This window comes from Thermobia domestica, chromosome 11 (genome assembly GCF_964235325.1).
Source record: "Thermobia domestica chromosome 11, izTheDome1.hap1.1, whole genome shotgun sequence".
Taxonomy (NCBI): Eukaryota; Metazoa; Arthropoda; class Insecta; order Zygentoma; family Lepismatidae; genus Thermobia; species Thermobia domestica.
The window spans coordinates 170,079,708-170,092,582 of NC_137464.1; the positions used below are offsets into that span (position 1 = coordinate 170,079,708).

The window sequence follows — 12,875 nt, forward strand, 5'->3', positions numbered from 1 at the left end:
GAACTCGCAAGATTTTGTTAATGTTGTTTACTTTGGTATTGAAATGACATTTTTAGTTTAACACCCCACTGTTATCTTTTGTAAATAAAGGAGACGGGTGATTAATGAAAGCAAAATTATTATAAATAAATTTGTGAAATGCGAATATGGGAGAGAATGGAAAAAAGTTAGGAACACGAGGTAAGTGACGGCTGTACCTCTGAACCACCGGACTTCTCTATCTTCATGCTATGTTGGTGAACTTTTCTTCTAAATAGGGTTATTTATCTACATTAGTATTATTAATTTTAAAGCATCGTAAAATGACCATGTTATGATGATTCCATGAAAAGATTAGTGTCTTGGAGCGTAACGTGTTCAATTTGAATCTCACTTTCTAGCAGCTTTCTTGCCTCTCGCAAATTCTCAATCTACTGTTCACTTTTTGTTCTTTCTTTAAAATACCTGTTTTCTGTCAAGTATAGGGCATAAACGTGAGACGTTTCATTTCACAATTTAGGAACCTTCTAAGAGTCATTTATATAAGTTACTTCAAATGATACGAAGCAGCTACCTTGAAAGATAAACTTTAATACACACACAAAACCTTTCAAATGAATATCAATGAAATATTTTTTTGTAAATGCTTTATTTCAACTAAGTTAAATTTATTTTTGTAGATTTATGTGGAAGTAGAGCGAGCAAGATTGACCTACAAACTTGCTAAATTAAAGGAAGATGAAGGAAACGTTACAGAAGCAGCAAATATTATTCAGGAGCTACAGGTTGAAACATACGGGTCAATGGAGAAAAAAGAGAAGGTAAGTATATAAATAGAGTGTTAACAGAAGTTACTTTAGTTTTAGAGTGCTTTGAGTATACGTAGAAGTACATAAATTATTCCATGTACATTGTTAAGTACCAGTACACAGAACGAAGATGAAATAACACAAATAGCCGCTGGACCGCGGGGATTCGAGTCCTAGTTTCTCATTTGCATGTCAGTTACAGTACCAGTTGTGTGTATTTTGGCGTTTTATTCCTCAGATCCTTACTGACCAGTCAAGTTCGCGATTACAGTATAAATACGCTTTAACAGGAAGTGACATAAAAATAACTAAGAAACAACTACAAATTTGTCCATTTTTTTCGTTTCCCGTAGTATTGTCAACGGATTCTCTACCAAACGTGTTATTTATTTATTTTTTATTTTCGTTTTTCTTCTTATTATTATTATAGGTGTAATAGTTAATCATATAATAAAGGTACGAACGGAATGTAGCCCCGGATAATGTAGTCGCAACGTTCTCGCCTTTGATACGAACTATCTCGTGTTCGATTCCTGGTGGATACACTCAGTGAAAAAAGTGTATAAAAGCTTTTTTAGGCCAGCCATCCTTTTTCTTTATTCACTCAGGCAAATGTCAAGATAGTATCTCTCAGTGGTCCCAGCCCACTTCCTCTCTTCCCCATTCCTTTCTTCCTCAATTTCCCGGGATCGCCGAGGAACGTCATCTTCAGAGTTTGCCACAGTGGGTCCAGCCCGAAAAGACGGCCCACTTGAAAAAACGAAAAAAAAAAAAATACAATGTTTTTTTTTTTCGTTATCCTACTTCCTAAACTATTTCTGAAATTCAAAAGACTTTATACAACAGACTATAATGAAAATTGGATTTTAATGTTAGAAGTTAGAATGGATATGACTACTCGTTATTAAAGTATTTAGGTTCAAGGAAATGTACAAGAAACAAGTGGAAGTTGTTATATAAACGTAATTAGAAAGTCCATTAGCTCTTATCTTTGTATCTTTGTATATCTTTGCAACTCAATACTTTCATCCCGTTTAACAAAAATAAAATACGAACGAACGAAATCTCACTAGGTATTTAATAAAATTTTAGAGTTGAGAAAGAAAAAAGAAGAATATGTCATTAATTCATTTTTGTTAAAGCCGTATTTCTATCGGACCAATACGATATATGATTTCCTTCTAATTTTTCATTTACAGTTAAGTATTGTAAAGATGTCCATAGTTACGAAATACTCCTGCCCCGAGGACGTATAGGAGGAAAAGTAATTGGCATCTTTCCTCTCCGAGTGTATGCTGTAATGAATCTTGTTCGGCAGTACAAGTTATTAGCATGAAGCATGACATTAATTCTTGCATTTAATTTACTATACTATACACAATTTGTATCGTTATACCATAGAATATTATATTTAAAATATATTGAAAAAAAAAAAAAAAAAAGATAGAAAACTTAGCATTTCTGCCTAAATACCTAGATTACAGAATTTATTGTAAAAAAAATGACCTGAGACTGTATCAACGCAGATCCCTTAACTAGCTAATATTGTGAATCTTATGTACATAATTATATAGTATTTTTCCAAACGTAAACTGTAGCATGCTAAAATAACAAATTCTATGTGAAAGCACTTATTAACTTGGATTTTTAACTAGAGGAGACTTGATTTTCTCTTACTATGACCACTTGCAACTTTTCATACATAAATTTGTATGTTCGAACAAATACACCATCACTTACCAAAACACAAATGAACTTCGGACCATGTAAGATTGGCTGATTTGTAATTTCCATGCCTATGTAGGAATTCTTACCTGAAAACTGATTGTTCTTATAAACATGAACGTTCAGTTCTTGTTTTCTAATAATCACAAATAAACTTGAAAAAGGGATAGCCTACGCTAACTAACTCTATGGCCTATGGATCTCGAAGGTTCAATGCCGCGTTCACAGAAACTCTTTAGTGACTTCTGTCGTTTGCCAACTGGATCCAGTTTCTACTTTCTATTCCTGTTTCTGCGAGATCTATTCTAATATTGCCCTCCCATCTGCGCCTAGGTCTTCCTAATGGTCGTTTTCCGATTAGACTCCTAATTAAAACTTTGAAAGCGTTCCTACTTTCTTTCATTCTTGTTACATGACTTGCCCACCTGAGCCTCCTAGACTTGATGAGCCTAACAATGTTTGGTAAACGGTATTCGAGTGCTACCCAAAATATCCGAAAATGTCATTGTAAAAAACAGAGAACTATACTCACTCCGTCACCTTCAAAGTAGTCCCCTCCGACATGTATGCAACAATCCCAGCGTTGTTCTTACTTTTGGAAACACTCATGGAAATCCGTAGGGTGAAGAATGTTCAGGACCTGTTGCGATTCCACTTGGATGTCTTTAATGGAGTCAGAAACGTTGTTTTTACAACGATCTTTGGGAACAGGTAGAAGTTGTACGGGGCTAGGTCAGGGTGTAGGGAGGGTGGGAGACCGTTGCCGTGTTGTTTTTGGCCAGGAATTCCCTCACAACAAGCGAGGTATCCGCGGGCGCGGTGTCATGGCTCATAAACCAGTCTTAAGTTTGCCACAGCTCTGGCCGTTTGTGCCGAACATCTTCCCTCAGTCTGTGTAAAACCTCGCAGTAAAACTTCCCGTTGACATTCTGACCAGGTAGAAGAAATTCCTCATGCAGAATTCCTCGAATGTCAAAAAAAAAAAAGTTGCTGCGAACTTGTCGAACTTTTCTCGTTTATGAAAAGGCTTCCATTGTGATGATTGCTGTTTCGTTTCCGGGTCCAAGACCCAAGATTCATCATCTGTAATGACGAAGTTTGGACACTCTTGAACTCCTTGTTGCAGCTCAGTGCACATGTGAAGGATTTTTTGGTCGATGCTGAAAAGGTGGGGGATAAATCTCGCAGCAATTCGTCTGCAATTCATCGGATAAAGTTCGTTGACGTGTACCGTACGACAGTCGAAGTCTGTTACAAACATCGTGAATTGTCCGCCTTCTGTCTTCGCGAATCACATCATGAACTTTCATGAGCATTTCCGGTGTTGTGCATGTTGACAGTCGACCAGATTGTCTGTCATCTTCCACAGATTTGCGGCCTTCTTTGAAAGGCTTGAATCACTCTAATGTTCGTGCTTGACTCAGTGCATTCTCACCGAATGCCTCTTTCAGCGCGCGATGGGTTTCGGCTGCAGTTTTCTTCAGCTTGACACAGAACTTGATGCAAATCCGTTGCTTTTTAATGTCAGCCATTTGACAAATCGCAGAAGCACTGAAACACGTCCTGATACGCACAACTACAACTCACAACTAAATGCGCCCAAGATGACGCAACTTTGTGGCCCAGTAGCTAACCTCAAGACATCTAGGAGCGGAATGTCGTACTACTACTGGTTTGCCCGGTAAAACCTCTCCAGAAAGGAATTTTAACACTATCTTGGGAGTTGTTTCCACGTTATTCCGAATATATAGAATGATTCTAAAATAGATTAAAAAAACTTCGAGAGGTGATTCTACATGCAATCTCAGTCTTGGTTTTGCATGCAAGAAAGAACAAGACCAAGACTAATCATGCAAGACAGGACCATAGTTTTTTTTTTTTTTTTTTTTTTTTTTTTTTTTTTCGTTCCTCATCATTAATCAGTAAGCAGGTCGGTTTTGGTCTTGCGGTCGAGGTTTACTGTGTACAAGACCAGGACAGCAGGACTCAACATGGGAGACCAAGATAGTTTTGCAGTTGTTTTGCTCATCATTATTAGATGCAACTTTTCGACATCCATTTTCGTCCATAAAAAACCTAGATTTTCCCTGTAAAAATAAATAAATAAAATAAAACACGAAGAAACCTACATGGGCCCAAGTGGGTTGCTTAAAAAAACTCCAAACCCTGGTTATCCCTCATATGTGGCGGGCTAAATGGTCATAGTGTCGAAAGCCCAGAAACCTAATTCCTAATCCAAATCGTAACGATTGGATTGAAAAACTTTGATGAGTGATGAATTTTTTATTTTAAATATAGATAATCGAGATGAAAATAAAATGAAAGAGGAATTAAATATGAGAGTTTGAAATAAGTGTAAATATAGTAGAAGCTTCAACGTAAAATAGTGTTACTATAGATCTAGAAAGTTTATAACTAAAGGAAACCCATGGATATAAACTTAAGAAAACATTATTCAATTTTAATGGGATTCTTTCGTTTGCTTCCATTCTCTTAACTTAAGAAATTCATTCATTATCATTGAGGTGTCTCCAGTAGATCACACTAACGAAAGGTAAGCAGACAAAGCCCAAGATTTAATAATTTCAAATGTTAGCACTTAATCTGAATTTCTATGTTCACAGTCTTAAAGAGATAATCAGATTTCACTTCTGTAGGAGCGACAAGAAAATGAGTCGAAGTTAATTTAAAAAGCTCTAACTTGAAGTATAGATATGCATTTCACGTGTGTCATAAGAATAGTGATATCTGTAAAATTTATTCGAGCCAGAATTTTTGGTAAATGAGAAAATGCATGCGATTCGGGATAGAAGGTGGGTTGGGATGTCTTGATTTTTGTGTTGAGATTCAGGAGTCACTTTCGTATTGTAGAAAGGGATCAAGTTTTGTCTCGAACTCTCTCGATTCCTTTAGTGTAGTTTCATCATTGTCATTTTTAAGAAATTGTAGTTTTGCTTGTAGTTTGGGAAGAAAAGGTAAAAATACAAGTCTGAAAATGACCTTGTGTAAGCATATGCAAGAATTAAATGGTATATATTTAATTATTATTGACCTGTTTATATTTTTTTTATGTCAGGTTGAATTGATTCTGGAACAAATGCGACTGTGTATTGCGAAGAAGGATTACATTAGGACACAAATTATATCTAAGAAGATCAATACGAAGTTCTTTGATGATCAAGCCAAGGATATTCAGGACTTGAAACTTAAATATTACAGGTAACTTCATTATAAAAGAATTTTGTAGTAGTATTTATCATAGTCCTTTTTATTTTTTTTAAAGCACGATCGGTTTTCTTGTTTTGTGAACATTTCATAATTTTCATATCTAATTTGATAGTTGCTTGGGATTCTTAAAAAACAATTTTTTTTTTTTTTTTTTTTTTTTTTTAAAGTCACGAGTCAGCGAAGTGACTTCGAGGATGCAATGTAAATTGCCCATTTGTCATCAAATTCATCGTGAAAAACAGTTTTTATATACATAATTTACAAATTGTTTAGAAGATCTGTGAAGTCCGTATTCAGAAGTCGAGTTGCGTTGGGCTTGTTAACGAAATTCGGAAAACTGACAACATTTTGCTAAAAGATCTTTTCATTCCCACATGCATATGACGGTTAATTTTCTGTCATTTTATTGAGCTTGGATTTGAACACAGAAAACAAGAGTGATGAATCATTCAACGAATTCAGTGGCTCAAGGAACCGGGGAATTCTTCACTACAGAAACAACAATCATTATAAACGCAATTAGTGCTTCTTCTTGCTAGGTCTAACTCCATACGCCCACGGATTTCTCACGCGAGGACGGGTCTTCCCATCTAAGCATTTGTATCACGCCCAGTACTAATACAGGGGTATAAAGCAAAATTGAGTAGTGACGTTCATTGTTTATTTATTGAAGTTTAGTGTTTCTTTTCAACATTGGGGCTGTGTAAGACGTGGACTTCAGGTTGGTCTAAAGCCATGAAATAGTGCCGTCAGAAAGAAGTACAATTTTACGTTCGCAGGGGCATAGCTTTCAGTTTTTACGAAACTTGCAAAAATAGATGGCAGTGTTGTCGAACCCAATTTGGAAGATAAGACACGACCTTTGAGTTAAAGTTTACCTCCCCTTCTTTATTTTTTTTTTCTCGCGAAGGATGGGGCAAAGGGTGTGGGATGTTTGTTTGTGACCGTAGGAATTTTCTTTTTCGATACTTCTATCCCTCTAAGTAACCTGACACCACTGACCACTCTCTAGTAATCTGCAGCTTGTGCGGAAGAGGAGTTTGAAGCTAATCGTTCCATTTCGTGTAAAGAACGCCGAATAGCAAAAACGCCGATTGCTGAGAACACTTTTTTTTTTTTTTTTTTGGTGTGTGTGTGTGTGTGTGTGTGTATTTGCAGTATATTGCTTGTCTTTGTTCACGTGATACTGGAATCGCAATTAAATACATTTGCTCAGCATAGATTTAATCAAAGATGTCATAAATGAAAACTCAAATTGAACACAAGAACCTCCAGTGGCGTACACACAACGTTATAAAGAGGAGTTCAAGCACCCAAGTTCATATCGTATACCATTGATCTGTACAATATATTAACGGGTAAAGTACAAAAATTTGAATTCTTTATCCAGCGTAGGAGTTTTGAAATGCTTTACTTAGTTTTAAAACTTCATGTACTTTCGGTGTGGAGTCATAACGCTATTTAGCGACGAAGACAACATAAGCAAGAGAGAGAAAAATGGAAAATAGTTTTAACGACAAGATTAGCAAGAGAGTAGTGTTGTATTTATGAAGATACAATAGTTATTATCAAATATTTGGAATTAATGAAAGAAGTGGCTAAATTGTTAATCCATTTTAGAGTGGCGTCTTATTTACGAAATATCAGTATATAAATTATAGCAAATCACTTCGTAAATAAATATTTCATTAGATTCCCCACAATATTACATAAGTTATTTCCCATGGAAAGGAGTAGTATACACTTTGGGGTGAGTTTTCTTCTGATATAGTTTTCCGAAAACGTCTATTATGATTTTGTTCATATTTCGTAAGTCAGTGTTTCCCAACCTTTTTCAACTTGCGGCACACTACGGGTGTTACTTTGATTGTCGCGGCACACTTATAGATATTATTATTTGTAAATATAAAACACAGTGGTATTTTTTTTCTGTGATTATTGATCTCCTTCTCAGAGAGAAGAAATCTCCATCACTGGGTTTTCCCCGTGGTAGATCAGAAAGCTTATTTTTCATTCTAATTTAATAATAGAAAACAATTGCAATGAAATATTGAACTCAGGTTTTTAAAAATACGGTTTCTTTTTAAAAAGATCACTAAATAACGAATATCTCTTTTACTTTTAAAACACAAATGTAGGTAATTTGTCGAAAGGATTGAATGATATTTTAAATTTTCAAGTTACGAAATAGTCTGCAACAATAAGGAAGCAATAATGGTCATAACAATGATAACAAATATTTTTTTCAACACAAGTTACAGAACAGTAACCCAGTATGAAACTTATAATTGTAGATTCATAGTAGAGGTTCATAGTAATGTGAAAAACAAATATACATTTTCCCCTACGTTTTGCAATTTGATTGCTATAAAATTAATAATTTTGTTTCGATTCCTCGCGGCACACCGGTTGGGAAACGCTGTCGTAAGTAATATTCCAGTATTAACTACAGCCTGTCCTGATTTAATTTTAAAAATCGATTTGGGTTTGAAGTTTTGTTTTTTTTGTTCTTATGCAACAATGCAACTTAGAAATTATAAAGGATGGAACCAACTATTAATTCCGAGCCACAAACAGGGCTTGAGTGCTGCGTAATTGGCTAGTGCATAGATCAACATGAAAGATCGATCAACACGAAAGCATGGATTTACCTTTCTGACTGCGGCAAACCGAGAGCCATCATATACCGAGAGAAAGGCGCCAAGAACTTCAGAAGGTGGTCTGTAAAGAATCCTTCCCAAAAGGGTTCATGGTCGTTACCGGCTACTGTTACCGAGGTAAACTGAAGATTCGTAGGGTCGCGAAGAACTGCAAAATAAATTCGCAGTATTTTCAGGAGCAGATCATGCGGCCGATCTACGAGCATGAGATTCCAACAATGTACGGAAATTACGCTAATCTGGTGCACATTCACATGGACAAGGCCTCATCACATACCTCACGATCGTCCCTCGCATTCTACTGGGAGATGGAGTAGGCAAGTGGTATACAGGTGATACCTTTCAATGAGGTACCTGTTAAATCTCCAGAAGCAAGTCCTATGGACTATTGTGGATTTGGATTGCTGAAGCGGGCTTTGGGAAAACGGCGTGTGGCAACTGGGGAAGGACTTTGAAATGCTGTGCAAAGGGAATGGCACAAGATTCCCCTCCCAGTTCTTCAGAGAAGCTTATTACAGTGGAAATTACGCTGTCAGGCTATTGTTAGGAACCAAGGGAAAGACATCGAGCACTTACGGACCTGGCGCCATGGATTCTTCTAAATTTTTAGGTAAGTCGAAATTGGCCAAATGTAGACTGAACAACCTCTGTACAACCATATTTCTCGGGCCTTTTCCGGCCTAACTTTGTAAATATACTGTACAGTGATATTTATTGGACCATTTTTTCTGGAGAACTGTTAAAGCACAACTGCAAAATTCAACCTCTAATTGCTGTAAATAAAAATGCAATGTTGCGTTAATTATAAAGTTTCTGTAATTCGAGCTCATTTGATTATTATACAAGCTTGGGTCGGGCTCGGATCTAAATGCTAAAATATTTCGGTCTCGGGTCGAGCCTCATATTATTTCCGGTCTAAAAATTCCTTCCCGTGCAGTCCTCTAGTTCGAGTACAGTTCCAGATGATCTGAACGGCTGTGAATCGTCCAGTACTGATTCCTGACCATATAATTATTCCGCCACCTCCATATTACGACTCTCTTGCTCATAGGATTGATAATTTCGAGATTCATCTTTGCCTGTAAGCTACGCACCGTTATTCAGCGTCTATATTCTTAATCTACTTTCTCTACTACTATCTAGATTAATGATAATTTATTGTCTGTTATCAGTCTCTGTCGAGATTTGCGTTAGAGTTGTACATTTTCTACTTACTAATTTGCTAACTTTAAACCGGTTGTTATACGGTCGTACTAGGCTGACTCTTCTTCGTCCATTACCTTCTCTTCCGTTTCGTTTACTTAATGTATTTGCGTATGCTAGCGATCTGTCATCTCCGTTACCCACTCTTATTTGGTACTAGCTCTCGATATTCTTCATCACTTTGCAAGCTGTTCTAGTCTGGTTTATAATTCACAGAAAACTCTTCTTTCCTTTAATGGTTTGTCTTTACCCACTCATCACCCATATGGTACCCTCGTCCCTCTAACATTTCCACAAACATTCTTAATATATCATTCCATTCCGTTCCACGCCATTGAACAATCACATTTGGTCATCTCTTGTTCAACAGCTAGAAGAAAAATTTTACTGTCGCTTAAAGATCACCGAGAATTCTTTGTCCCTCCAAGAAATCGAGTTCGGTAGGTTGAGAAAATTAACGTTAGTTAAAAAAAATAAAGAATAGATATGAGTTCTGATTATTTTAAGGATTTTCAGTGTATAATTTAATGAAAATATGTCTTTAATAAACTAAGTTTCTCTGTGTAAACATCCGTTCATTGCAAAACTTTTCATTTTATTTTCTAGGCTGATGATAGAACTGGATCAACATGAAGGCTCATATTTAGCTACTTGCAAGCACTATCGGGCAGTGTTAAGCACACCATCAATACAGGAAGACAAAGAACAGCGAAATATGATCTTACAGAACGTAGTATTGTATCTTGTATTAAGTCCGTATGATAATGAGCAAGCTGACCTCACACACCGAGTACTCGAAGATAAATTGCTTGATGATATTCCGTACTATAAGTAAGTATAAGTGAGAGAACATTATAACATAACAGTGAAATATAATAACTACTTGTTTTTGGATATTACATTCATGGCTTTGTTTCGATGTTATGGCCTTTAGAACGAACATAGACTAAGAAGTTTCGGTGAACCAAGTACAGAGTTCCGGTTGGTTGCGAAGTTAGCGTACGCCCCTTAAGCGCATAACCCAAGTTTGATTCCAAAAGAAGCTTATGTGGTTCGGATTCCTCGTTAAACTGTAGATTCACGTTTCATAAAACCTCGGCAATGGAGCCGTGCTGAAAAGGGAAGTTAACTCGATAAACTTACAATCTAATAGAAATAAAGCTTCTAAAATACGAATGACTCAATTTTTAAATCAATGTCTTGATTACAAGTTACGTATCTTCAGACTACAAATGCAGTAAACTCATAAGATAAAATTATTGAAAGACTTCCTTATAAAATATCTATTACAGTTAATGCGAATACCATTAATGAGTATGAAACGTATTTTCATGTACTAAAAGTTGAATAATTAATGGAAACTTAAGGATGGGACATCTACATATAAAAATAAACAAAAAGAAATGAAGATAGTTTGGACAGGTACAAAGAAGAGGATAGAATCGGAAGTTCCCAATAAACATGGAGACAGAATTCTGGTTTTGATGTTGCATTTTATTATGCTGATGTATGAGTTACTACATTCGGATCTTAGTTTAACTTTTCTGATGTTTCAGAAGCTATATTCGAATCGAATGTAGTAGTTCCTACATTTTCATAACAAAACGCAGCGTCGAAACTAGAATTAGAGATCACATTAGACATTTTAAGGAAGAAGGTGTAGCAATTTCAGATTATCTAAACAATTATTTCAGCAGAAATATAATATAAATTATATTCGTATTTTACTTAAATCATCTCGTATTGAATGGAACACATTCGAATCACCTTTTATTCGTATTTAAAACTCAGCTGTGCATACTGATAGAGGAAATGTAAAGAAAGAATGATATATTATTGTGAAAAGTTTTAATAACAAAAACAAAACAACTAACAGAATTAATACAATTTCATAGTCTGTGCTATATTACTATTCTTTTGATCTGACAACTTCAAAAAGAAACATAACGTTCAACTGTTACAAAAATTTTGAAATTAAACTATTTCAGAAGGTAAACTATTTAAAGGAAGAGCTACGTAAACTAATTTACATATCATTCGCAGTACTTATTTCCTAAACCATCCTTACTAAGAGCTTTGTAGAATACAATAGTAGATGGTATCAGCTATTACATTGAACATAACAGTTTAATGTTAACATTTTGCGGTTGTTTCTTCTAAGCTAAAAAAGATGAATGATGTGAATGACAACGATAAGCGTAACGAAATGAAACTGTGGAAGGAAACAAAAGTACTCCCGAAAAATCCATGGACACTATGTTATCCAATACAATCTTACATGGTCTGTAATCGAACCAGGGATTCCTTACACGAGAGATGAACATATTATGAGGTGTGACAATTAAATGCACGAACTCGCTATCATGTGTGACTGAGGGCAACACTATACAAGCAGTTTTGTATTTGTTTCAGTCCCTCACAGTGGTGTTTGAGTTGACGGGTGACAGTTTCGTGCTGACAAGTAAAGGGTCCAAATGGATGAATCGAGTTGCATGGGATGAGACATAGTGCGCCTGATAGAGAATTTGAAAATATGTGTATGTGCAAAGTTTTAGCGGCTGAGCGCCATGAGAAACGGAAGGGAGGGGGTCAAATTTGGTGGGAGAAGGGCTATGCTGTGTTACAGAAATACATCAAATAAACTGTTGTATCGTAAAAATAGTGGAAGATAGATAATGCAAACGGTGGTAGTTTCACATATTCCCGTTGGAAGTTCCTACGGATCGTATTCCCGTTTTAACTGTTTCGGACCCAGGTCATTTTTGGCGTTTTCCTACATTTTCAATTAGTGACTTATTGCTCAAAAACTATTTACCCGATTGATATGGTTAAGGCCTTGTTTTTCAGAAGAGGGATATGGCTATTTTCTGGTGTAAGTTATATTGCAATGTTGTCAACGGGAGGGAAATGAAGGGTTGAAAATTTACAAAAATTTCCCTAACTGAATTTCAAGATTTTGTTTGTAGCTAGCACCACTGTTGCCACATGGGTCCAAGTCACCTAAAAAAATTCTTTGGTGTACAAGTGCAATGGAAATCTGAAGTCGCTGGATGCCATACAAAGAGAGAGAGAAAAAATTCTCTGTCATCATGCCTATGAAATTTTGACACTTTTTACGCCTTAGAAGCAAAAGTCAACAGATATGCCGGGGTTACAGCGTCCCTAATTATCCTATTGAAACTTTTGTGGTTGGTGCGTTCTGTAGGCCAAAGAGGAGGCTTTGAGATAGTGGTACGTTTGTTCCAATGTAACCAGCAAGAGGGAAATAATA

At 36.0% G+C, this 12,875-nt stretch overlaps 1 protein-coding gene across 1 annotated transcript in view; it reads left to right on the top strand.

The window, feature by feature from the left end:
• Positions 1-12,875, top strand: part of Rpn5 (regulatory particle non-ATPase 5) — a 50,934-nt gene that overhangs the window by 20,735 nt on the left and 17,324 nt on the right. Inside the window, exons 4-6 of the mRNA XM_081731325.1 lie at positions 660-800; positions 5,590-5,732; positions 10,211-10,435. Coding sequence (XP_081587451.1) covers positions 660-800; positions 5,590-5,732; positions 10,211-10,435 — 509 coding nt within the window. The remainder of the gene's footprint in view (positions 1-659; positions 801-5,589; positions 5,733-10,210; positions 10,436-12,875) is intronic.